At 43.5% G+C, this 27910-nt stretch overlaps 1 protein-coding gene across 1 annotated transcript; it reads left to right on the forward strand.

Annotated features, from left to right (window-relative positions):
* The first annotated feature begins 40 nt into the window (after positions 1-40).
* On the forward strand, positions 41-27156 carry LOC119655532 (polycomb protein Asx-like). The gene is made up of 7 exons (XM_038061446.1): positions 41-644; positions 6940-9789; positions 9851-9910; positions 19852-20339; positions 20488-21729; positions 21790-21928; positions 26418-27156. The coding sequence occupies exons 2-7, from the start codon at positions 6954-6956 to the stop codon at positions 26603-26605; spliced, it is 4953 nt and encodes a 1650-aa protein (XP_037917374.1). The 5' UTR covers positions 41-644; positions 6940-6953; the 3' UTR covers positions 26606-27156.
* The last annotated feature ends 754 nt before the right edge of the window (positions 27157-27910 follow it).

The raw sequence follows: 27910 nt of genomic DNA on the forward strand, positions 1-27910 counted from the left end.
CGGATATGAGCAATTGTGTACTCTCTCAAAAGTCGTCAAATTGCATTGTGCACGGTTCTGTTTATTTTCATCGGGAACGCTACTAAAAAGGAATAAATACTGGACAAAATGGGTGCCCCGGGCAAGTTAATTTGCAAACCGACTAAAGAAAAGTAGGCATAGATCAGAATCGCGACCGTAGCAAGGCTGAAATGCGGTGTTGTAAGAGGGTGAAGTGGTGATTAGTTTTCCGTAGCAACGCAACAACCTCCTTCGAGATCGCACCCTCTGCGGTCAAATTAGAGCCAGCGGTAGTGCTAAGTGTTTCCTGGGTGCTGAGTAGAGAATTTACAGTGAGACTCCAGCAGTCAAGTGAATTTATGGCGAGTGAGTCTGCGAAGAAGGTGGAAAAGTGCATCAATTGAAAAATCTCAAGCCACATGTAGCCGTATGGGTGGCGAGTAGAAATTTCAACACATAAAAAGTGCTGTCAAAAGTTCGAAGAGAGTGAATAGAGAGTGAAAACAAATCGACTGAGCTTCGAAATTCGAAATCATATGTTGGCTCGCATTGATATCAGCGAGCGGAAGTGAATGCATCTGCATTTCGAATTTGAGTCAAAAGCGCGGGAGATATAACCAGAATTTCGTTATTTGGAAGAGCAGGTAATGGACTTATTTGTAATCGCCGAGACGATTTGCTTTTTACTCCTGGAAGGTAGGAAATTCGATAATTGAGAAATAGTCGTAGAAACATTAAATTGGGAGAGCAAATCTAAAACTTAACATGGTGGAGTCCAATCAATTTCCGGTCATTTCCGCTTACGAGTGTCTTCCTTATCACTGGCTACTAACAGGAAGCACGGTTGATATTCCGATGATTGTCGGTCAGACGCAAATTCAGTTGCTGCTTGCGGAAAGAATTGAGACAGAATCAAATATAACTTTTATGTATTATTGTTGAAAATCTTTTGAATTGCGCGCCGACAACCACTCTCCCTTAAAAAGTAATGGTGCCCAAAATTAAGACTAAGATATTTTTAATAAACTTATTGGAACCTCATTGGGCAGCGTTTTGAAGGGGAGTCCACATTAGAAGGTTTAATTTCACGCATTTTTCGGGGGCTTTTTTGAGTGGGAAGAACCAATTGGAATTCCAACAAATTTGTACATTATCCTAGTCATATTCCGCACAATCGTTGAGATTTTGTTTTGAATAATTTCGGTAAAAATAACAGTTACGCGGTATCAATCCCCTGAAAGTCGTAACTAGAGTTCTCTAACTGTGGGACGTGTATATGGTTTTCATTCACCACTTGGTGGAGTATAGCGCATCAACCAAAACTTCGTGCCATCGTTCGCGGTTATCTGAAATGCCCTTCAGCTCCCCTCACAACTTTTCGAGGCGCTCGCACTTCTCCTGTACTGTTTTGTACCAAGTGTCTTTGGGGTCGATCCGCGCCTCGGTCATCTTGGGAGAGTGGATTCCATTGCATGGCATAGTCCGCAATGAAATTGTCGCCCCTTCTTAATGTGTGACCTATCCGTCTTCCGTTCACAGTGGGTATGAATGCCAGGCCCGTGCGTCGATAATGCTCTTCCTTTGAGATTGTGCTAGGCCAGGGTACTCTTATGATACGACACGAGAGAGGTGTTGACGAAAGTTTGGAGCTTTTGAATAACAGTGGAGTTCACTTTCCATGTGCGACTCCCATATAGCAACACAGAAAGAACACTAGCACAAAGCAGTCTCAACCTAATCTTGATGTTGAGATAACTGAAATTCCAGAGATTTTAGACAGGGCAGCGAAAGCTTTCGAGATGTTACGTTTCAGGATTATTTTAGCTATTATCTTTGCAACGGCGAAGCACGCAAATACCCCTCCAATTGTCACACTCAAGACTGGTCCTCGTCGTCTACTCTCTGTGAAAGGTCTCGAATTCTCAAGAACTTCCCTACGAGTAGAAACAGCAGATCTGCAGTAACTGTAGGTCCAGCAATAGATAACTATGCGGGGAGACCGTCAAGCCCAGCGACTTTATTACGTTTGAGTTGTCACAATTTTCCGATGGCGTTTGAAACCCAGGGGTTTGGCCAATTCCGAGACCAGTGTAGACTCGAACTGCATTCCCGCGTCAGTAATGACTTCGACCGGAACTCCAAAGCGTGGGATCCATTCACGTTCACGAAATGTCGGCCAGAGATATTGCTTCAGACCACCGCGTGAACCTATCCATTAGTGTGAAGCCATGCCAATCTCGCAAAGGGCCAATAATGTCGATGTGGATCGTGTGAAAAAGCTTGAATGAATCCTACCTCTTTCTGTACGTGCTTCATCATCAACGGTGCAACAACCGGTATCCGGTCTAGGCCTGCCTTAATAAGGAACTCCAGACATCCCGGTTTTGCGCCGAGGTCCACCAATTCGATATCCTTAAAAACTGGTGTCCTGGCCTACGCCATCGCTCCATCTCATGTAGGGGGCCAAAAATTCTTCGGACGATTCTTTTCTCGAACGCGGCCAAAAGGTCGCAATTTTTCTTGCTAAGAACCCAAATTTCCGAAGAATACATGAGGACAGGCAAGATCATTATCTTGTACCATAAGAGCTTTGACTCTATGGTGAGACGTTTCGAACGGAAAATTTGTTGAAAGCGGGAATAGGGTCTTTTGGCTGCCAACAACCGTGCGTAGATTTCATCATCGTAGCTGTTATCGGTTGTGATTTTCGACCCTAGATATGAGAAATTATCAACGGTCTCCAAGTTGTAGTCTCCTATCTTTATTCTTCCCGTTTGTTTTGCTTTCATTGATGTGCAGCCCAAGATCTCGCGCCGATTGCCGCCTGCTCGATCTAGATGAAAGCTGTTTATACGTCTCGGGTCGTTCTTCCCTTGATGTCGATATCGTCAGCATAGGCCAGTAGTTGGGCTCACTTAAAGAGGATCGTACCTCTTGCATTTGTCAAGCCCTGACACCGAAAGTACAACCCTGCCGTGAAGTCAGTCGAGTGAGAGGAACGAGAGCGATAAGTTCGAATAAAGCGTGTCCGTTTATTTAAATTCTCGTGTTGTGATTTATTATACCAAAAATCCCATGTCCACACATCCTTGACAGATCAGAAGTGGGATCTTTTGGTTAAATACACAATCGCCGTAATATCGTAATCGTAAAATTGAAAAGTAAAAAAAAAGTAACATTTTCGTTTTCGACGTGATCAACCGCCGCCGCCGCCATTGTTTAGTCATCGACAACATTCGCTCAGCCACCGACTATCTGTGCCGTTTGTCGTTCTATTCACCGAAACAAACTTGGCGATTCGAATATCGTCACAATCCACCGTACGCCGACGCCGCTGCTTAGCAAACGACAGATATTGCTAAGCCGTTGTATATTCGTTTAGCTTTCGAAACAACCATCGCGAAACCGCCGTGTGTCTCTTCGTCGTACTCACGGAAACAAACGAAGTGCCGCCTTGTTCGCTTGTGTTTTAAAAACCCTTTTTTTTATTGTGCGAATCGCACAAGTTGGAGCCAAAATATAAAGGTCCCTATATAATTTCGAAGGTTTTACGACACGACCGGTACGTAATAGAGGACCTTGCCGATATTCGAGGTCGACGACGCTATAGTTCTGTCTACACGAGTGACAAGCTCAAGCCGTGGTGTTACTTGAGTCCGGAGATTGACTGCTACGAGGAGTCCGATGAAAACGATGAACCTGAAATCGGGTCGATTTCAATGTCAGGAGAGGCCGAGCTGTCAAGCCCTGACACCGAAAGTACAACCCTGCCGTGAAGTCAGTCGAGTGAGAGGAACGAGAGCGATAAGTTCGAATAAAGCGTGTCCGTTTATTTAAATCCTCGTGTTGTGATTTATTATACCAAAAATCCCATGTCCACACATCCTTGACACATTTACCTCAGCATCACGGATACCTATCTCGAGGGCCAGGTCAAAGAGGACGCATGATAGGGCATTCCTTTATCGTAGACCGTTGTTAATGTCGAATGGTCTTAAGAGTGATCCTGCTGCTTTTATCTGGCCTCACACATTGGTCAGGTTAGGCCTAGTCAGTCTTATCAATTTCGTCGGGATACCTAATTCTCTCGTGGCCGTGTACAGTTTTACCCTGGCTATGCTATCATAGGCGGCTTTAAAGTCGATGAGTAGATAGTGCAACTGATGTCCATATTCCAACAGTTTTTCCATCGCTTGCTGCAGAGAGAAAATTTGATTTGCCGCTGATTTACCTGGAGTGAAGCCTCTTTGGTATGGGCCAATGATGTGGTGGGCGTATGGGGCTATCCCGCCTAGCAATATAGCGGAGAATATTTTATAGATGGTTCTGAGCAACGTACCTCTTTGCCAGTCGTCAGCCATTGATTTGCTGTCCCATATCTTGAGCACAAGTTGATGAACCACTTGGTGTAATTGGTCGCCTCCATATTTAACTAATTCGGCTGTAATTCCATCCGCTCCTGACGACTTGTGATTTTTAAGCCGATGAATTGCATGGACTGTTTCTCCTATACTTGTTGGTTCTCCCAGGCTTCCTTTTTCCGTATGTGAAGTCCCTTCTCCGCTCGCTGGAGTTCGTGATAAGTCTTCGCGCGTGCCCGCGTTCCTCCAAATTGGGGGCCGCCGTATCGCCTGAATAGGGTTGCGTCCCTACTCGGTTGTTAAAGTCTCCCAGTATGATTTTGATATCATACCTGGGCAGGCTTCAAGGGTTTCTCCCAAGCTTCGTGGAAGGTATTCCTCTCAGACTGCGAATCTAAGTCCCTTCTGAACGCACGTGAACGTTAATGAAGCTCATGTCACGAAATTTGCCTCCCAAGCGCGGAGTGCTTAGTCAAAATATTTTCAAAGCAAATAACAGCATGGTTTATTGAATGATCTTTATAATACATGCCGTAGTGGTCTCTGCCCAGTGCATCTCTTGTAGCGCTGTGATATCAGCCTTATATTTGTACAGGTTATCGGCTAGTTAACAGGGAGTGCACGTTCCAGGAGAAAATACGTAAACCGTTCGTTTCTGTTGCCAGATTGGCCGTCGTTGTAGAATCCGTTCAATACGAAGCTTCTTATATGGGTTGTCAGCCCTTTCCAGCACCCAATCTGGAGGACAAGTGGGTACAATTTGCCCCGTTTTTAGCCGCGGAAGACTCGCCTTCATCCTTCCCCGTCCGCAGTTTTTCATTAAGAAAGAACTTCCAACAATCACCACGTGGAGGTGGCGATAGGGTTTGGTAGATTTTTTAGTGTTGTTTCAGTAGGCATTTTTCATGTGTTATGCTTTTGGGAGTAGGTTAGGTTAATGCGTTTACGCACAGAGTGTTGGACTCCCGCAACAGTACGCTGTCGGACTACCAACTAAACAGCTGCCTGCCATCAGAAAACAAGCCGGGAACCGTTTGACACATTACTTCGGGTTAGCCCTCCCGCTCTCCCGGCTTTGGGAGCCTTCAACTCAGGAAATCCCTTTCACCAACAGGAGGGGAGGGGAGGAAGGGAGTTGTTAGTTCAGGAAACCCCTTGCCATCCGGTCCATCCGCCGGTTGAGTTCAATCTTCTTCGCAATAAGAAGAACCCGAACATAACGCACAACACGACTCCAGTTGTCAGCGCTCTTCTGCAACTCTCTGAAAATTTTGTCTGGTTGGAACTCACTCCAGGGTCTGCATAAAGCTGCCAACGAAAGCCGTCCCGCCTTTGGGAAGAGAAAAAAGTGTGTTCAGCATCGCCCGCCACTCCATTGTAGAACACACACTCAGGAGATCGCGCCTTCCCAATCCTGTACAGGTAAGACTGAAAACCTCCATGGCCGCTTAGACGTTGGATATGGAAGTAAAAATGCGATAAGCAGACGTCACTAGCAAAACTCTCCGTCTCTGCACTTGAGCAAGGCACTTACAATGCACCTATTTGTCAAGGGCATCAGCCTCTGCACCATAGAGCAGAACCGACCGCGATGCTCCCATAAGGAGACGTCTCCTAGTAAATATAGGACCCCTAACATTCGCCATTAGCCAACTCAAGGCCGATACTCCAGCTGCAGCCCTGTCCGCTGCTGCTTTGATTAACTCGAAGAAGCTCACCTTCGAGTTGTGCATTAAATCAAGGTATTTAACCGCTGATTTTGACTCTATAGTCAAGTTTCCGATCGATATGGGACGCAAGGTCAGGATTCTCTTTCAAGAGACAGCTTGGCACGTGGAATGGTCCATCCTGCGGAATTGAATGCATTTCTGACATCAAGCGCTATGAGGAGCACTATCCGATTAACCGTATCCACGACCTCCATAACAGCATCCACAGTGGATCTCCCTGATCTGAACCCTTGCGTATAAGTCGCCGGCAGCACGGATCGCTTTAGCGAGTCTACTCGTGATGGGCTTCTCGGGCACTCCCGGCCGTGTCAAGCATAGACAGCGGTCGGTATGCAGATGGCAGCTCTGGGTTTCCTTTTCCCTTGCTAATCAGCGCAAGTCTGGTCGTTGGCGGAACACTAGTTTGTAAATTTCCATCGGATTTCCATCAGGACTTGGCGGTTTCTGGTTTTTCATAGTGAGAACCGCTTCTTCGAGCTCTCTCATTGTGAAAAGGGGACAATCCTCGACGCTTTCCACGCTATTGACATCCACCCGTACAGGATGTCTGGGGATTAAGACTCGTATAATGCGGTCTTAATATTTGTACCCTCGTAGCAAACGCAGGCAAAAAAATATCGCCATTTCAGGCGTCTTTGCTATAGTTAGTTGCATAAATCTACGGCAATCTGGGAAAGAGTATGCTAAGAAACATCAGCAAGACAAAAATCATTGTAATTGCTTTTTCTCACTCCTTGAAACTGATTTATAATATTTACTTCCAGGGATATCATTTTCCTATTTCTATTCTTTCTTTTCTTTTCTTTCTCTTAAATAAAGTAAAACCCTATATGTTTGGTTTTTTACAGGAAGTGCAGAAAACATGGAATGCGATGTGTCCCTCAAAGATCGCTCTTCAAGTTCTGATCGTATTACAAACAATGAGAAACATTCATTATCTCAAAATCCACTAGGAAACCAAACTTCAAAGTCACATTATCACGTCGATCAACACCCAATAGCGTTTCCGCCTAGTATTCAACATGAAGAAATAGAAGATGACCCTTTGGCACTGGATGAATTAACAATAAATTCATCCAGATTACTGGAGAGCCCTCCAAAATTAGTAAAACATACACATTGCCTTCGTCGCCAAGCACCGCGTCTTTTAGGAAAATCAAATAGTGACAAAGGCTCGCCATCGCCAGAAAAACATGTGAAAGCAACCAGTTCTTCAGCGGCTCAAGCGTCTACTATGCGTGAAGTCCTTGCATCTATTCCCGGGTTCAGTTCGAAACCTCGTCGCCGGTCGAATAAGAAAATGTCCACCGCCGCTCAAATTGAACAGACAAAAGACGGAAAAATTGATTTGCAAACTCCTGACTCTATTTTAGTTGGAACTAATCTGAGAGCATTATTAAATAAGCACACATTCTCCATGCTTCTGCCTTTGTTTCAACAAAATTTAGTGCAATTATTGCCTAGTGTGGACAGACCACCGCCTACCACGGATCCGACGTGTATAAGGTTAAGCCCATCTAGTTTGAACAATGAATTTTTTGCACGAGCTTGCTTGGAATGGCGGGAACGACTGGCTGAAGGTGAATTTACACCTGAGAATCAAGTTCGTCTGAAAACTGAAGCGGAGAAGGAAAAAAGCAAACTCGATCCATGGAAACTAAAGCACTTTGAACCAATTTGGGGTAGCAAACAGGATAAGCCTTCTATTAAAACTGCAATGAAACTCAACTCGTCAGAAAATCTTCCCGATAAAAATGCGTCAACCTCATTAGCAGCTAGCTTGACTGGTCCATCTACATCTACGAGTAGCCTTTCAAGCAGCCCCGCGAAATCAGTATGCGGAGACACGAGTGTATCTTCACAGCCCAGTACGTCTAATTCTCCTAAACGTATCCGAACTGTAGGGGCTGTTACGCGTGCCCAGCAAAGTTTAGTTTCTTCAACGGAACAGAGCGAAGTTTTGGAAATTCCGACTATGAAAAAGGAAAAATCAGATAAGATTGAAATCAAAAAATGTAGTTTCGGGGAGGATGCAACGAAGAACGAGCATGAAATGGAGTCAGAGACCACCCTGGAGGAACCTCAGCCTGTAAGCCGTGAAGAAGCGAAAGAGATATTAGACAAAGAAGCGAACATGGTCAAAGTACAGAATTCGGCTTTGGACGAAGTTCATAATGTTGCTTCAGAAGAACCGTCTAGCAATGCGGATCAAATCGGTGATGTCAAACCGTGCGCAACTGACGCAATTAAGAAAGAACAGGATTCGGTATCCGCAACTCATGAAACAAACCAAATGAATTTCAACGAAGAGAAGTCCAGAAATTTAGCTCCTACGGATGCTGATCAACTCTGTGATGAGATTGACAGCAAAGTAGATTCGCAGAGTATGGAGGAGAGTGAAGTCATGACATCCGTGTCAAACAGCTTTTGTCAACCAGGATCAGAAATTCAGACATATTCTTCTGAGATGCAAGCGGAAACGACCAACGATCAATTGTTTGCGGATATGTATAAATTACATAACTTCAACGGCCTTCTGCAAAGTGCATTTAATATTCACGATGCATCGTTGCTTGGAGAACCACCAAACTCAAGTCAACACCAAATTCACCCAATTCCAGTGTCTTCGCAAAACATTGTAGATAATTTCATAGTATCCAGTTTGAGAGCAAATAATGTTGGCATTGGTTCGATGTTGACGAGTTCCGAAGAAACGACAAGCAGTACATCTGGACTGGTGGATTGTAGTGGGGACAACACTGCTATTGATGAAATAGAGCCAAGCATACAAAATCTTCCTGTTGAAGATGACCCAATTGAACAGAAGTTCGCTGATGCAGAAAACTATCTTTTGGAAACGGAGACGAATGGAGAATTCACCGGCCTTCATAAGCGAGCCTCAAAGCGTTCTACTAGTTCCGAATATAACGACAGGAAGCAGTTGAAATATAACGAATGTGTAGAAGCTCAACAGCCTCAAGTGAATGATAATTCGACAACAACTAGTGACGATTATAAGGACGAAAAACTTCTCATAGACATGCGGTATTCTGATACAGATAACGCTGATACAATGGACGAGAAAACTAGTAACAGCGATTTAGGGGTAAAACTGGAACTTGGAGAGCAAATGCTTTACAACAGCGCAAATGATATTGATAAAATCGATGCGCATGATCTACTGCCCAGTGATTATACCCACAACAATGGTAGCAATGCAAATCAAGTTGGTGCAGCACCATTCTCCGAGGTGGCTGTTGAGCCTACAGCAACTGAAAACCTATTTGCCGACATGTATAAACTCCCGAATTTCAACGGCCTTTTACAAAATGCATTCAATATTCATGCAAATTTCCCTCATAACAATCCACAATGTATGGATTTTCAACCTGCAGCAGGACCATCTCATCAAATCCCTACATCATCTTCTTCTGAGAATATTGAGAACTTTACTGTATCCGATTTGACCAATAGTAGCGGAACTGGAGGAATGGGAAATAACATGTTAACATGCTCTGAGGAAACGAATAGTAGTACATCAGGGTTGGTGGATTGTAGTGGAGATAATAGTGCCGACGATAATGCAATAGATGATGGACAGAATATGCAAAACATTGAAGATCCGATCGATTTGAAGTTTGAAGACGCTGAACAGTATGTGATGGAATCGGGCGGTGAAATCAGCACAGATAGCGGAGGTTGGTTTTTTGTTCAATTGATATGATCGAGTTGAGCTTTTAAGATACCTTTATTTTATAGAAGCAACGTCACAACCTGTCAAAAGCGAAGAAGGCATTTATACGGAGTCATCAGAACAAGGTGAGACAAGATTGATTTTTTCTAATCCTCTTTTTTTTTCTCAATCTAACTCAGTTGTATCTGCCTTTTGTTAGCATGACCTAGAGAAGCTAGTTTCTTTTCAAAGTTCGTCGTTCAAACATCAGCAATTAAAATAAGTTAACACACAAGTAGAAGGTCATGGACCCATCACTGTAAAGATATGGCTCTATGATCTTTGTAGACCAGGAATTGAGAACTCTACGTTAACTTAAAGCCCTATTTCAGCTCAGCTAATTAAACAATGACGTAGGATTACCATCAGTTCCTATGTACGTAACATAATTGGGGAAAGCTGCGATGATAGTCGCTGTAAATTGACCTTCAGAATTATGCCAATAGCTCTAGGCTTCAAACGGATTTTCCTCTCCAAGTTATAGTTCAAATCTTTCCTTCTGAAGGCTGTCACCTGAGAGTCGTTTAGGATCGTTTCGTTCAAAAATGGTTTCTTCCTTTTTTCGTAATTGTAGCCAGTCGAAAGCAAAAATGAAGAGTAGCCAGTGCATGGTGCTAGGAGGGGTGGTTTTTGCAGCTTGATTGATTTCCTTCTGTGAAGTACCTGGTTTGCGCGGAAAGCGGTCCACAAACATACGTGGGCCTCTCTAGACGGGACCACTTTCAACCAAATTGACCATGTGCAATAACAGCAGTCAACAGAGATCCTGGAGATGAAGCGTCAACAAATAATCTTGACAACCACCTGAAGAACGTTATCATAAATACGGCCGTAGCCGCAAAAAAAGTCGGAACGGCTGGTTTGACGATGAATGTAAGCTAGCTACGGAACGGAAGAATGCCGCATATCGAGTAATGTTGCATTCTCAAAGAACGTGGTCACGCGCAGAGACTTATCACGAACTCTGTCGAGCAGAGAAGCGACTTCACAGACGGAAATGGGAAGCCTGTGAGAACCAACTAGTCTGTGAACTCGGGCAACCGCGCCAGGCACGCAAGTTTTACCAACAAGTCAGCAGGATGAAACCTTATACACCTCGATGTTCATCCTGCCGAGACCAAGAGGGAAATCTGATTTCCGACAGAATGGGCATATTGGAGCGATGGGTTGAATACTTTGGTGAGCTACTGAACAACCAGAACAACGCGAGTTGGAGGTCCCGCCAACTAAAGACGACGGACAAATACTGCCAACACCAAGTATAGAAGAAATGGTCCGTGCAATTCGTCGGCTTAAAAACCATAAGTTGCCAGGAGTCGATGGAATTACAGCCGAATTGGTTAAATATGGGAGCGACCAATTACACCAAGTGGTTCATCAACTAATGCTCAACGTATGGGACAGCGAATCAATGCCTGACGACTGGCAACGATACATTATCTGTCTCATACATAAAAACGGAGATATCACACAGTGCAGCAATTATAGAAGTATCACGTTGCTGAGTACCATCTATAAGATATTCTCCGCTATCTTGCTAGGTCGTACGCATACGCACTTCATACGTATAGAACATCATTAGCCCATATCAAAGAGGCTTCACTCCAGGCAAATCAGCTACAGATCAGATTTTCTCTCTGCGGCAAGCGATGGAAAAACTGTTGGAATATGGACATTAGTTGCATCATCTCTCCATCGACTTTAAAACCGCCTATGATAGCATAGCCAGGGTAAGACTGTACACGGCCATGAGAGAATTCGGTATCCCAATGAAATTGATAAGACTGACCAGGCTGACCCTGACCAATGTGCGAGGCCAGATAAAAGCAGCAGGATCACTCTCAAGACCATTCAATATCAACAACGGTCTACGACAAGCGGATGTCCTAACATGCGTCCTCTTTAGCCTGGCTCTCGAGAAAGTAATCCGTGATGCTGAGGTAAATGCGAAGGGTACGATCCTCTTTAAGTCCACCCAACTACTGGTCTATGTTGACGATGTCGACATCATGGGGAGAACGACCCGAGACGTACAAACTGCCTTCATCCAGATCGAGTAGGCGGCGCGAGATCTTGGGCTGAACATCAATGAAGGCAAGACAAAATATATGGTGGCAACGTCAGCACCGAATACCAACCAACCAACAACATCAAACCGCACTGGTTAAACGGGAAGAATAAGGATAGGAGACTACAATTTTGAGACCCTTGATAATTTCTCCTATCTAGGGTCGAAAGTCACAACCGATAACAGCTACGATGATGAAATCCGCGCACGGTTGTTGGCTGCCAACAGAGCCTATTTCAGCTTACAAAAAATATTCCGCTCGAAACAACTTATCATAGGGTCAATGCTCTTACTGTACAAGACAGTGATCTTGCCGGTCCTCATGTATTCCTCGGAGACTTGGGTTCTTAGCAAGAAGAATTGCGAACTCTTGGCCGTGTTCGAGGGAAGAATCCTCCGAAGAATTTTTGGTCCCCTACATGAGAATGGATGATTCCGTAGCCTACATAACGACAAAATCTATGAGCGATACCATAACATGTGGATAAAATCCGGCTCAATTCGTTGGGCGGGTCACTTAATCCGTATGGATGAGGATGATCCCACCCGGAAAGTCTATAAGGGCAATATCTATGGTAGAAAAAGAAGATGAGGCAGACCCTGCCTGAGATGGAACGATGGCATGGGTCAGGACGCCAAACAGCTTTTTGGGATATCGAATTGGTGGACGCAAAACCGGGATGTCTGGAGTTCCTTATTAAGGCAGGCCTAGACCGGATACCGGTTGTTGCGCCGTTGATGATGATAATGACATTGTGGTCAGCGGTACAAAAAGCTTTCGGGATATCAGTATAAATAGCGTGTACCTCCTATAATGGATTAAAGCAGTTAACAACAAAGTAGACCGGAAGATCTGAAGCAATAGATCGTTTTTTCAGGAAACCATGCTGTTCTTTGACAGTGAGGTAACTGAATACGTGGTCAACCAGTCGTTGAAATATTTCTCGAGGATTTCGGAGCAGGAGGAGAGAAAAGGAATGGAACGGTAGTTCACAGCTAGAGGAAGGTTTCCGCTCTTGAGGAGAGTGATGATAAAGGCCTCTTTCAAGATATAGGGAAAGTTGCATTCTTCGAGATTTTTGTTGAAGATCATTCACAGAGGGAGGGAAATGTGTTGTTTACAGTTAAAAAGGAAGAGGTTAAGAACCAAGCCCAACATTGGTGTTAAAAGATTTGGAGCAGTCTGCATATAGAACAGGCGTAGAGGGCTCAGTGGTCGAGGCAGTAAATGCGGAAGAGAAGTAAGAACGGAAAAGGTCGCCGGCTGGTTGTGGGTGTCAGGGAAATTGGTGGAAGAAGGAAGAGATTGGGTGAGGTTATGGGAATAGCGAGTGTGGGACCAAACCCATTTCAAGTTACCGCGGGCGGTCTCTACGCTCAATAAGTATCTCTTACGCGCTTTTTTAATTATAGACGTTAAAATGGAACGCATCAATTTTGACATATGCATGGATATGCAATGAAATAAAGAGAGGTGGCGTTCGGCGAGGTTGGAAAGGAAGAGATCGTGAGTGCAGCCCAAGCAGTTTTGAGTTTTGGGTGGTGTTGAAATTCGGTGGATAAGAAGGGTTGATAAAAGAAGAGAGTGGGGAAGGTTAGGACAACTAGGCCATTGAGCATGGGGACTTCAAAATCTTCACAAAGGAAGAAGGGAAGTTTGACAGTAAGGAGTTCCGACAAATTGTCATACAATTCTTCGTACAGGTGAGAAAGGCAAACACAGGGGACTTATATACAAGATAGAGTGAATGGCATGGAGTTGGACGGCGAGATAGTCATAAGGAGGGCCAGAGGAGGACAAGACGGGTTCGATGCGGAGGATATATTTTATCGCAATTAGGAAATCAGTGAAATTACGTGATGCATTCCGGTCCCTGTCGTATCGAAAAATGGAGTACCCCCCGGGGAGCTGTGAGTTTAATGTCAGTCCGAACATCGCGTTAAACTATAAAATCAATCGCAAAATTCATCAATCATTGGTTTTATCGGGATGCAAATCGGCGCCGACGTTAAGCCAGTGATTTCGTCTAAATTATCTTCGTAATTCGTCTAAATTATTTATCGGAGGCATTAGGTCACACGCAAGCGTTCCCCAGGAGAAACGAGGTCATCCGCTCCTAAATTTATCGTAATTCTGTGGTTGAATAACGCAAACTTAATCTACACCATGTTTCCTGGTATGATTGAAAGAAACTGGATATTTCGCAAGCAACAAAAAGAAAACGAAAAGAACGGGGAAGTAAGGGATTCCAATTGTCTAAATATTGGGTTGGAGAAAAAGTAATGTCGTATTTGTGATCGAATTTTAACGCTTTATTTAACATACTTAGAATTATCCAATTTAAGTGAAATATGCGCCGTTTTGTTTGCAAACTTGTTGCCATTTAGAAGGTAACTTCATTATCTCCACCACCACCCCCCCCCCCCCCCCCCCCACCTCTTATTTGCAAAAAAACTCAGACAGCCACTTTTCGCAAGCCTCTTTTGAGGCCAACTTAGTAGCACCAAGAGCGTTTTGCATGGACCAGAAGAGATGGTAATCACTTGGTGCCAGGTCCACTTCCAATCCCACCAAACACACAGCAAAACCTTCCTGGCCGTCAATCCGAGCTTGGCGATGGTTTAAGCCGGCTCGCCAATCCATATACTTTTCATCACCAGTCACTATCCGCTTCAAAAATGGGTCGAATTCGTTTCGTTTCAGCAGTGCATCGCAGGCGTTGGTTCGGTCCAAGAAATTTTTTTCCATCAACTCGTGTGGTACCCAAACATCCAGCTTTTTCTGGAATCCAATCTTCTGCAAATGGTTCCAAACGGTTTTATGGTCCTTACCCAGTTCCTGGCCAATCGAGCGAATGCTCACATGCCGGTCTACTTGGATGATTTCGACGATTTTATCGGTTTCTACGACAATTGGCCTACCAGTACGGGGTGTATCTTCGACATCCACTACACCAGAACGAAATCGATCGAATGAACGCTGTGCTGTGCGGATCGTTACAGTATCGGACCCATAAACTTTACAAATTTTTGGCCGCCTTCGTTGCATTTTTACCTCTCAGGTAGTAAAAATGTAAAATATGACGAATTTCTTCCTTGGTTGACTCCATCTTTGACGCGCTATAACTTGAGACTGAAACGTACGATCATAAAACTGTCAAAGAGACACCTGTAGCCCAGATTGTCATCCTCAAATCGTCGTATAGTATGAACCGATGCGATAAGTACAACACAAGATATGTTGCCATCTATTGACAAAATACGACATTACTTTTTCTCCAACCTATTATCCAACAGAATTCGTATTCGTACTCGTAAATACGAATACGTTTGTACGGAGAACGTACGGACGTGAGAATACAGCCGTATTCGTATTCACTTGTGTAAATACCAAAATATTCACTTTTTCGGATACGAATATATTCGTATTCATAGATCATCATACAAATTTATCGGTCGTGGAATTTCCAGCAAGACTCTGTACCGGCTCATAAAGCTAAAATGACCCAAACCTGGCAGCAAAGCCAGTTATCAGCATTCATTTCCTCTGGCCATACTGTTTTGTACCTGCTCGATTACAAATTGTGAATAATTTTAGAGAACATGATTTGCTACAAAAGACACCTTAACATTGATTCTTTTAAGACAGTTTTGAGTCGTGCTGTGGCCTACTTTCCAATGGACGAAGTACGTGGAACTATTGATGATTGGTCAGTCTGACTTCAGGCGTGCGTGAAGGCCAAAGACGGTTATTTCGAATGCATATATTCTGTATACAATATATATCACTAAATATGTCCAAAAACATTCATCTAGGTAGATCCCACCAAGCCCTGTCCAGATCTACTGTTCTGTGCTCCTGCGTGCTTTTATGGACGATGTTGTTTGGTTGGCTCGGAAGATTGTGGTAGTTTTACTGTAACCAAGTTCATCAACAACTCTATGTCGTATTCCACAACTTCGCTACCATAATTGGTACGCCCATCATGCCCCATTGGCCGATTGGAAGGTTCAACACATTCGCAGGTGCGGAGGGACTTCTGAATATTGTCAACCACAGCCAGTAACGTCTCGGATGATTCCTCAGTTGCCACTCATATATGAGAAACTGTGCGACATCAGTTTTAATTAACTTCTTCGGGCTGTTTTACCGTTGTTGAAGATGAGTCAGACCTCCTGGCACCCTTGGACTAAAGACCACCAGCAAGGGGCCCAGTTTCCTCATTAATATCCTAAGCCTGCTCAGGCACGAAATGTCATAAACATATTTTTAAATTCCGGCGAATTAGGTAAATCATCGCCATAGAGAAGAATAAGTTTGAGCTTCTGTCGTGGAAAAATTTCCGTTTGTACCTCAAGCTTAAGAGCCACACTCAACGTCATTACCTAATTTATCACAGCTCTTCCACGTGTAGACTCTCATCATCAAGCATCTCGGCCAGTAAGTTTCTGCCGCCGATGGCTGAATAGAATCTAAAAACGAAACGTACGTTGGTGTATCCAAAGTGCAACTTAGGGTCTGTCATCAGAATGCGTCACGGATGACATGTCAGTTCGAACGCTACGTTATACCATAAAATGAAAACTGGACAGTTCGCACCAAATTCTCAGCAATAAGAAAACGAGAAGAGCTGGGAAGCAAGGGATCCACAGCTGGTGTCTCCGCAATGGACTCACGGTGAACGCTAGGAAGACTGGACTAGTTATATTCACTAAGAACGTCAGGTGGGGCAGCTATACGCTACCCACCTTAGCAGGGGCGGAAATCCAGCTGGCAGTCAAATACTTAGGAGTACATTTCGACTCCAAGTTAACGTGGAAGCATCATATCCAGGAACAATACCAGAAATCCTGCAGATTGCTCTGGTGCTGTAGGAATGTGATAGGTAAGACCTGGGGACATTTTGATGTATGCATGCATCGTCTGGTGGCCAAGACTGAACTTTGCTAACAGCAGGAAGCTGCTAACGCAGATTCAGAGACTTGGTTGCCTAAGTATTACTGGAGCAATGAGTACTACGCCGACTGCGGCACTTGAAGCTATCCTAAATTTACCCCCCATTCACTTGGAGGTGAAACGGAAAGCAGCCAACGACGCATATAGGCTCGATACCATTGGGGCGTGGAAAGGTGGCCAATCCAACGGGCATGCGTCTATCTGGAAATTCCTTGAAAAACATCCGGTAGCCCTGGTGCCGACCGATCATATGGTTTCCAGATTCGTCTTTGAAAAGACATACGCTGTCGTAATCACCGAAAGAGAAGAATGGTCGACAAGTGGTCATGAATCTTTTCAGATTACAGACCTAAGCTTCACCGACGGGTCAATCACGGAGGATGGATCGGGTGCAGGTGTGTTCTCGGAGAATCCGATTATAGAACTGGCCCGACCCCTCGGAAAAATGACGACCATATTCCAGGCGGAGATATATTCCATTTCATTGGCGGCAGAAGAATGTCTGCGACAAAAATGGAGGGGTCGCACCATTCGAATCTGTTCCGACAGTCGGGCGGCATTATCAGCACTAAACGGCAACAACATATCAAGCTAGTTAGTGTGGAGTTGTCATCAGGTGCTGCTGAAACTTGGCCGACTGAACGAAACATTCCTGATGTGGGTGTCGGGGCACTCTAACATCGCCGGTAATAAGGGGGCTGATAGACTGGCCCTCCAAGGGTCTGGATCCACAATGGTGGGGCCAGAACCAGCTCTTGGAATCCGACCATCTACTGTCAAGTCTACTCTGAAGGGTGAAATTGCAAGGATTCACGCAACGCAAACGAAAATCCTTGTGAAGGAGCCTAGGGCCACTAGAGCGGCATTTTTGTTGTCCCTTAAGAAGGGGGACATGAAAACCCTAGTAGGGCTTTTGACGGGACACTGCCCCTTAAATTACCATATGGAAAAGATTGTTGTAGTGGTTTCGGCTGTGTGCAGCCAATGTGAGGAGGAGGAGGAGACAGCCCTGCACTTTTTATGCAGCTGCCCGGCATCCTCAGATCTCAGACGAAGACACCTTGGCAAGGTTTTCTTCTATGAAGAATCTGCACACTCTCTGCCTCTTGAGGATGTTCTCAGATTCGCTAAAGCCTGCGAACACCGTAGGCGGGAAGCCATTGAATAGGCAAATTACGGAGATAGTACAATGGGCCTAATAATGGCCTGTGCTCGGAGCTGCGGCTCCCCCGAATTAACTGAACTAAACTAAAAAGGGATCCCAAACTATTCAATGATCCAAATATATGATGAGCGTAATCCACGTCCACCCACGATAATGAGTACCTACTGAAATGGACAAAGCATCTATTCTAGATTGTTCTCTTTTCGAAAAAGGCACATTTGTCAATGATTTGATTGCCTCTTCTTCTAGTAAGAATTTCTCCTTATTCCAAAAGCCGAAAAAATACCTACAACACTTAACAAAGCGCAATGATTCAACTGTAAATGTACGCTTGTTGGTTCCATACATTGAAGTCTTTTCCAATATCAAAAGAAACACAAAGCGCTTATTTCCAATTCAGAAAGTAACTATCCGCAGAGAACCCAAAATCAAACATTCATTCTATACAAGTGAGTAAACTTAAAACATGTTATCTTCATTGATCACACAAGAGTACTAGCTGCACTGTATAAAACCCTCTCCTCCTAAGACTTTATTGTTAGAGCCTACGCTCTTATCCTACTCAACCTTCCATCAAATGAAACAAACCAGGCACCTAAAAGCACAACACTACTGAGGTAGCTACATCTAATGACTATGTTTCGACCCAGCAAACCTTACCTCAATACCCCTTCTATTTGAACCAGAGTTGAAGGAGACACATCTTAATTGTTTCATCCTAGGAAAGGTCAAAGGATTAAGATATGGCTATTATCCCACTCCCTACAAATTAGAGTTTACCATACTAGCGATCAAAACTGCACTCTTAAGATGCACTCGGATGGGTCTAGGCAGTGTTGTGATGTCCTGAAACCTTTTTTCAATGTGCAAGCGATGGGAAGAATAACGCCTACAAGATGACAATGCATTTGTCTACGAGTCGTAATCAGTAGCAGAAAACCCAGCCTGCTGCTGTCCGAATAGATAGTTCAACCTACAGTATCAGACTCAGAAGATCGAAAGAATTTCATGGAATGCTAGTATCGAAAGAATTGGATGATTATAAATTAAAATCTAAGTTACCGTGGTGAAAACAGTTATCCTCCTACAATATAATTATTAGACATTTATTATAAGTCAAAACGGATTCAGAGCTAACACAAAATAGTTTACAACACTCTCTGTTTATTTTGTCCCCAATATAACAAGGGCTAACCATCAATTTTTGAGTTTATAGTGTTTACTTTAAATTCACCACAAATATCACCGCTTATAAAAAATCAACTCTTTAATTACTCTACCTGACACGATCACTTCACGTCTAAATTTATTCTTGATCGTCCACGAATTTTCTACCTGCTCGCTGCACCGAAGTATGTCCTGGTTATACGATAAGTCTTCAAGGAGATTCCTTGAACTAGTGACCCGTCCAATCCGGGCCGGGGTAATTGGCCGTTTATCAAGAACTCTGTGTGTTTGTAATTCAACACCTTCATTTGCTACTTTTTGCAAACCAACTTCCATGTTCACTCGCGCCGTCTGACTTAAAGAGTTCTGAATGTCTTATTAAATTGTTTATTTTGAAATCCAATATTGCTTTCGTTTGCGAATAACATTTCTCCGATTTATTACGTTTTAGTAGCCCTTCTTCAGCGTATTGAGAAAAGTTAGTTTACGTTTTGTTTATTTCAAAGTATTTTACGACGACGATGACTTTTTAATTGGGTCTTGTGAATATTTGCACAAGTGATGATTAATTCTTTGAATTCTAAATGATAAACGAAGAATGAAATTAATGGGTTTCCTTAGAACGATTAAATGAAAGTGAAACTTATAGTTTTCCCTTTTCCTTCATTAGCTGCGATGATTACATCAGCATCAACGACAGCCACAGCGGCACTGGGTAACAACAGCAACATGGATATGGCGATCCCTCCTGGTTATGAAAATTTACAGCACGTGGACACAAGTCAACATCAACAGTTAACCGGCTCGGGCAGCATCTCATCGTATGCTTCATCAGCAGTGTCAGTTTCAATATCGACAAGCAATTCCTCGTCATCAGCAACTTCGGTTCCGTTGGCATCGGGATCTTCAGATATTCAGATGTCCAAGAAAGATATATTTCAACATTCTCAGCACGATTGGAATTTCGGAGTGAAAATGGAACTTTCAAATCAACAAAGTGAAGAAGTAAGTGGAGAAATGAATGCAGGCGACGAACAGCAGCTACAAATGGACAGTTTTAATAACGGTGGAGGCGTAAATATGTTGGATAACAACGATGTGATGCGAAATGCGGACGGGATCTATCATAATACCATTTATGAAACATCGACTCAAGAAGTAAGTATTCTAATTAGATCTATTGCGAATGCGACAAACCTGTTGTCGTCAATTGAAAAACTTACTTAGATACTTTATCCAAAGCTTAGTTCCTGATTTTCCTTTTCCCAATTTTCAATGATAAAATTGTAAATGTGGTTTCTTTTAGATAAAAAGTGAAGGTGAGATGCCATCAGCAGCTAGTGAAATGGAGGTTACCAGTACCGTAACAAGTAATTCGAATGATAGCAGCAGTGATCATAGCTCAAGCAACGAAGTTGTGAACAGTTCGAAAACTACAACTCAGCACAACAGTTTCATGGTGCAACGACCGCCATTACCAAATGCAGGTCCGTCGCATCGAATCCATGCCTTACAGGATCCGAGAAGTGCAATGGCTAACAATAAAGTTGGCAGTCATCATCACCACTTCATTAACCAACAACATCCACAGTTCCTACAAAATCCAGATCACCCACAACAGTTTAGCTTTCAATTACAACAACAACAATCGCAACTTCAGCAGCAATATTTGGATAATCAACAATTGCGTAATCAATTTCAACAACCCCAGCACAATAATGTACAAGTAACTTCAGGGCCTCCCCATCAAAGGGAACCACCACATCAGTCAATACCACACGGAAAAAGTGTTCATAAACCGGGAACGAATAACGTTCAGCAGCCGCAGCAACAACTCCAAGGGAATCCTGCAGCGTATATGTCTCTGTCATCTACGCATCCACTTAAAGTTATTCCAAATGTAGCAAACAAATCAATTATTCCTACCACGATAGCACAACAAAGGCCTAAGCTTCAACCAAGTGGTAAAGGGCGTAGATCGTCGAACAAATTGCCGCCTGGTGCTGTAAATTTAGAGCGAAGCTATCAGATTTGTCAGGCAGTGATTGAAAGCAGTCCCAATCGACATCAACTCACGGCACAATTGCGACCACCACCTTCAATGCTAGCGACTGCCACCAGCAATTCGTCTTCGACGACCACCACTACAAACGTTCAAGGCGTCACGAAAAAGGAGGCACCCCCTGTACCGCCACCAAATCGAACCGCCTATAAGATGGTTGGACCTCGGTTAGGTTATCCAAAAAGAAAATTCGTTCAAAGACAACCTTCACCGACGTCAATCATTCGCCAAGTGTACACATCGAGTCCTACTGCCCCGGGTGCACCAGGTGTAGGAAATAGTTCGGGTGTTCAAATGACAATGCAACAGCATGCCGGACAATTGCAGGCGATTCCCGGTCAATCACAAACCCATCATCAGCCTTACCCACCCCAACAACAGCAGCAGCTTATTCAGGGACAGTATGTTCTAATTCATCGAGCAAATGTCGGAGCGGCTGATAATCAGGCCCCGAGAGCTTCAAGCGCTCCTCCTGCCCAAAATCAGGTAAGACTGTTACGAATTAATAATGACAAAATGATACTTAATCATTTGATGTTTCAATAGCAAATCCATGGTGTGAATGGCGTACCTATAAGTGGTCGAGGTCGACCTGCTTCAGTGGATGTTGATTCTCACAATTCGTTGCAAGAAGCACAAACGATTGGCGGTGCAGGTATGGTTAGGAGGACAGTGAGTAATCAAGGTATGTGCTTGTGATGTAGCGAGTGTGTGCATACGGCTTTTCAGTTTCTTTAAATCAACGAAATTCCCTTTTGGTCAAATTTTATTTTCAAGACATCAGTCATCTTATTTCTGGTGATGGTTCCTTTGCGAAGAATAGAGTAGATGCTACTAACTGTCTCGCGTGAGTAAGTAGGTATCAGTGGCCGCTCCGAGGAGCACAATTTGCTGCAATATTCTGGTCCCACAAGCTCCTAAGAGCATGACTACTTTGATATTAGTAACGGGTGCACAGCCCAGTCAGTTCAGTCTTCAAAGCCAGCCCGTATGCTGAGTCTGGCGGCATGATCCCCTTTTGGCCATTGCCTCGGTGCAGACCACCGCATTTGCACGCATCTGATACAAAACCTTTGGCGATCGGGTCTTGTTATAGACGGACTAAAACCTCCTTGATTTAGCGCAGGTAGTGAGCCATCGCCATCTGAAGTCAGCGACGCTAAGTTGTGGGAGTTGATTATCCTCCTGATAGTCGCAGGTAGAACGTAAATTTCGCCCACGAAGGAACTACCAAGAAAAGAAATCTGCCCTACCAATGCATCAACCCGCTCATTCCCTTCTTTCTATGGCCGGAAACCCAGGGGAGAGTGGCTTTGAACATGTCGTCCAGACTGTCGCCATTGAGTAAAAGTGCCTTAATGGTCGCTTGGGATCATCAAATCTTCGACATACGCCACCACCTTCAGTCCGCTCACATCCAATCTGCGTAGAATTTTGTTCATCATTATGAACCACAGCGCCGGAAAGATGGCGTACCCCTGCTCCCAAATGAGATTGAATTATTTTAGTTGTTAGCGTGAATATTATCCAATACGAAAGATACCCCTGCAGTCTTATTCTGGTTAGCGCTTCCTTGATGGCGTTGGCAACAACGTTGTTGAATGCCCCCTCTATATCCAGGAAGGCAACTATTGTTTGCATTGTATCGACCGATCAACCGTGCTAATTACCTTGCAAAGGCCGATTTCTGTGGATTTGCCTTTGAGATACACGTGCGAGATATGGAGAAGGGCGTTCTCTCTATAATCGTCTTTAAGTGAATATCCAGGACGTGCTCTAGGATCTTAACTCATGGGCGCATCTGCCCGCTTTTGGCATGAAAACCATGCATGCACATTTCCAAGAGTATGGTGCATACCCGAAAGAAATCCAACTTCGGTAAATCTCGACAAACCAGAGCACAACTCTTTCATGTTGTTTGAGTAACATACCTGGCATTTTATCATCTGGACCCGAAGACTTATATGCGGAGAAACTGTTTATTGTCCAGCCGATTTTATACTCAGTAATTACCGACTGGATTGGATAATCTTACGCAACTGGGACTTCATATCCTCCAAACAAAGCTCTGATACACAATCTTCTTCGCTGATGGAGAAGTGCGTTTGAATTAGTAGCTCCAGGGTTTCATTACAAGATTCGTTCCGATATTTTAAGAAAGGATGGACTCCTATATTCCTTGGTCAGAATCTCACTGATTCTCACAGCTCTGCTGGAACTTTCAATGTTCTGACAATAGTTCAATTAGATCCGCCTTTTGGCAATTATTATGACCGATTTGTACCTCTTCAGGCAGTTCTTGTATGGCTGACCTCCTTGGTCAGTTCTCTGGGGCTGGACAGATCTTCATTCCACCACGATGACAATGCCTTCTTGTTGTATTTAGCAGGGCGAAAGTTTCGTGCCCGATTTCAGATGCCTTTTTCAGGATCCCGAGCTCTGGCTCCAGTTCATCTGTAGTTTCAATTGCCAATTTGTGCATGGGAGAGTTTGTTCTTCATAATCTTATCAAACTTCCTCTCGTCGATTCCCCTGAGTTCTCTGAAAAGGTTCGAGACCTCTTCAACGAGATTGTAAAGACTGAAAATTATCTAACTGTGATCTGAGAAAAATCTCTGGTCAGAGACTCTTCAGTTCTGCACGCTGAAAGTCCCATTATCGGTTAGTAGGGTGATATCAAGGATCACAACCGTCATAGTTCTTCGAGCTGAGAAAACAGAAAGTTGGTGATGATACGGCCTCCTTCGATCCAGGGCCCCTTGATTAATGCGACGTTGACGTTGAGGCGCACTTGTAGTGCTACAGATTTATCTGCGCTCCTCTTAGCATAATCTGCTTGCGTAGGGGGTTCGTTCGTCAGTTCCGTTGGGCCGTCGATCTTCATCTCTTTCAACAGTTCGTTAGCGGCGACGCTTCGATCCAGATCGTCGTCCGAGTTCGCGAGTCGGAATGCTTTCACCTTTGCGTTCCTGACTCCTAGCCGTACTTCAAAATCCGCCTTTTCCAGCTATGTGAAGGAGGAAAGGTTGGCTGTTCACTTGTGGTTCTCCCTCCTTGTCGTCCATTGGAGTCCTGGGATTTTGAAGGCACAAGGATTAGTCGAGCTAGTCATAATCCATTCGCACCTTTGGCAACCAGTTGCAAGCGAGCGGTTTCCTGGGAAGCTCGTCGCATGAAATGACTATGCTATGACATGGAACCCAGAGACCACCTGGGAGGAATCAAAGCGGAGGATGAATCCCACTTGTTCCCCTTTACCGTCCAGAAGATGTTCGATGACCATCTCCGACTTCAACTTTGATCCACATCTTCGACGCCAATTTGATGCTGGTGGAACTACCATCCGCCTGCGCCACATGTAAGTGACTACTGGCGCTCAAGGGTTCTGCAGTTCGTACTCCATTTCTGTTTACCTGTTTACAGAGGTTGCTTGAGGTCCGAGCCCTTGCACAATCTATTCTTGTTTTTCTATTCGAACCCTTGAAATCAATTGCGCTTGGAGACGATAGGTTTCGTCTTTTGCGGGTTTCTCAGGAGTTTGTTACTGTATTCTTGAATCATCGGTATTTGGAAACTACCAGTCCATCTGCCGCCTCACTTTCGGAGCTCCCTTTTGTTGGTTTTAGCACAGCGATACTATGGGCAATGGGCTTGCAGTTTTAGCAGTTGTAATACTGTACATCTCAGCTCTCTAGCTCAAACATGATATCTGCAGAATACGTTTCCCTGTCTTCTCTAACGAGCGTGATCATTGACTGATTCCACAAGGATCTGCCCTCGTGTTTTAAGGATACTTTGGGTACGTTATTATTAATAACAAAAATCGTTGGTGCAACAATCCAATTGGATCAGGGCCTTGAAGTGAGTTAGAACACTTCATTCGCCACCACCAGTGAAATTTAAACCGCAACCTTCCGTACGACAGCCTTGTGCTCTAACCACTCAACTATCCAGACACTAATGTTAATATTAATAATTCAACTTATTTGGACTGGGTTGTGAAATCTATGGAGGCACTTCCGACGTTGAACGAAGTATAGTCTTCTCCTTCATTGATAATCATTTCCTCATCATTTTCGATGAAATCGGAGTTTAGTCTATCCTTCTTAAAGGACGGTGCGTTCCAATCGCTCTTCAGATAGCGTACTGTGGCCTGCCTCCTTCCTGACGCTCAATATTCTTCTCCCTTCTTTGATGTAATCACCTGGTACTCTGTATTGCGGAGGTGTGCGTCTGCCTGATGGACCAGTTTCTGTGCGGTATGTGTTTCCGCTTGTTTGTTTTTTTTTTTTTTGTGTTTTAAGTTTGTGTACTTATTTGGTTCCCACGAGTATAGGGGTTAGAAGGTCCGTCCTACCATGGTCCCCGTAGTACGATAAGGTCAAGCTTAATCACTGACTAAGAATCCATTTAGTTACCACCGACTGCAAACTATCCAACGAGCATGAGTTGCATAACACCCTGGAGTGGTGGAGGTGTTTTCAACTTCTCAGTTTAGATCCGTAACGTTTGGTTAATACATGATAAGGCTACCTCGGCTATCACCACCCACTAACGGTCTTGGTAAACCAGAGGCTTGGCCCCTAGAGAGGCGCATATCAACCCCACAGAGATATAGATTGGCTCCCAGGGAGCTATATTGCGCATCAGTCTTGTCTTGTAGGCCAGTGTTTGACCGGTATTCGTTAAAATTCTCTGAAAGCTTAGCAACAGTTAATCTACTCCCTTCTTCAATGCCAATAACGACCATTCAATTATCTTTCCGGAACGCGGTTGATTTTAGATCCGTCGTTATTCATCACGAAAACTTTGTAATTACTGCTCTCACGTACGTTCGGTAAGAGCATTGTCGCCGTAAATTGTATACAAATTTCGATAAGCATCCGTCGCATTGAACTTATACAGAAAACAACTCGTTAAATGAATATTATCTACTTCCATGTTAAAGATGTCACAGTTCATTCAGGACTGACGCTAGGGATCAACTCATACCTTAGCGGTCTCTTTCAATAGTCTACCCTTGACCCGACGGGCCTAGTAAGGTGTAAAGGATCCTCCTTAAACCGAAAAAAACTTATGCACACACTCAATATTTTTCAAATGTTATGGTTGACTAAAATTTTTTGTTAAAATTCATAATTTATGTAATTTTCTATCATTTTCTCTTCAAACAGGGCAATCATACGGCGACACAAGTATAGAACCCAACAACCAAAATTATATAGTTAGTGCCAGTGAAAATACATCATCTAGTTGTGCTTGTTCACTTAATCCAATGGTTATTTGTGTACAATGCGGTGCTTTTTGTCATGATGATTGTATAAGTCCGTCTAAACTATGCATATCATGCGTTATAAGATAAGTTATATTCGATTTAAGCGTTCAGGAAAATATGATTGATTCGGTTATTAGTTTATTCATACCGAAATTCGTATTTATAGTTTTTATCAGTTTTGACTTCTATTAGTATTAAGTAAATTATTTTTTTTATATGAATGATTTATGCAAAAGGATCGTGGTTATATTTTGGGGTTAATAATGGACTTCCATAAGAAAAAGTTTGTCGTCATGCTGCGTTGAAAGAGTATGAATAGGAAAACATCTAGAAATATCAAACATTAGCTCTTGAAGTTGAATTTGTTGAGTCAGAAACTAATAATTTTTAATGAGGATTCAAGCACTTAGGAACGAGCAGCTTCTACGAACAGCACAGCGCAGCGCATTGACAGGGCTGGCTATCTATTGTGCGAAGAAATATGTACAAGTCAGTCGTCAGATGTATCGGCTCTTTTTATATACTTATATGGTTTGCAGCAAAAATGATGTGGTGTTGAGTTGTTCTTTTCAGAGAACCATGCTCAGGTTCATAACAGGCCTCATTGTTCTAAACGCAGGAAAGACAGTTACGAAGTAATGCCGACCCGCTTCTAACTCATAAAATGCCAATAAATGTAAGTCTTACCTATATTGCAAGGAAATAACAACAGATGATTGTGGGGTCATGTTATTTCTGTGAATCTATTCAATTTTCGCCATTTTCTTTGATTTAAAGAATAGCTCTGCCCTCTTGGTTGACAATAGTTAACTCTTGAAATTCTTCTAAACCTATAAATCAACAATTATTTTCAAACAGATTTATTTATTTGGCTCTGGTAGAATATGAATTTTAATCCATTATCTTCAGTCTTAACAAACAAGTGCAGATTGTTCGCCATTAGTGGTTCTTGCTTGCAAAAAATGAGTGAGCATTACTATTTAGTGCGGGAGCAGCTGTCGTGTTCGGCTTTTATTGATGAGCCTCGAAACTTTCCAATATCGTTTGATACCTTTGTTCATTGAACTGAACAGATCAGCCCTTCGCAGCATGCCAATGCAGGCTAAAGAATTATTAAGCATTTTTCTTTGTTCAAACCAGTAAGAAAGTGAAACAGGATACAGTGAAAGAAGATGGATCTATAAAGTCGACTACAATTCGCGGTTAACAAAATAAAGGCAAGCATTCATCGAAGAATCAAAATGGAAAAGTTAGAATCGACGAAATGCAGGTGTGTACAATTGCTGCTTAACTAAAATTTAAAATCTATACCTTGGTAGAAAGAGGGTCAACGTCCAACTTGTTTGGAAAAAGAAAGGTTTGAATATTTTTCCAGATTAGTGTAATAAGTTA

This window comes from Hermetia illucens, chromosome 4 (genome assembly GCF_905115235.1).
Source record: "Hermetia illucens chromosome 4, iHerIll2.2.curated.20191125, whole genome shotgun sequence".
Lineage (NCBI taxonomy): Eukaryota > Metazoa > Arthropoda > Insecta > Diptera > Stratiomyidae > Hermetia > Hermetia illucens.

Coding starts and splice junctions, on each gene's coding strand:
- LOC119655532 (XM_038061446.1), top strand. CDS start 6,954: ATGGAATGCGATGTGTCCCTCAAAGATCGCTCTTCAAGTTCTGATCGT. Junction 21,730..21,789: donor CTCCTCCTGCCCAAAATCAG/GTAAGACTGTTA, acceptor ATGTTTCAATAG/CAAATCCATGGTGTGAATGG. Junction 21,929..26,417: donor GAGGACAGTGAGTAATCAAG/GTATGTGCTTGT, acceptor CTCTTCAAACAG/GGCAATCATACGGCGACACA.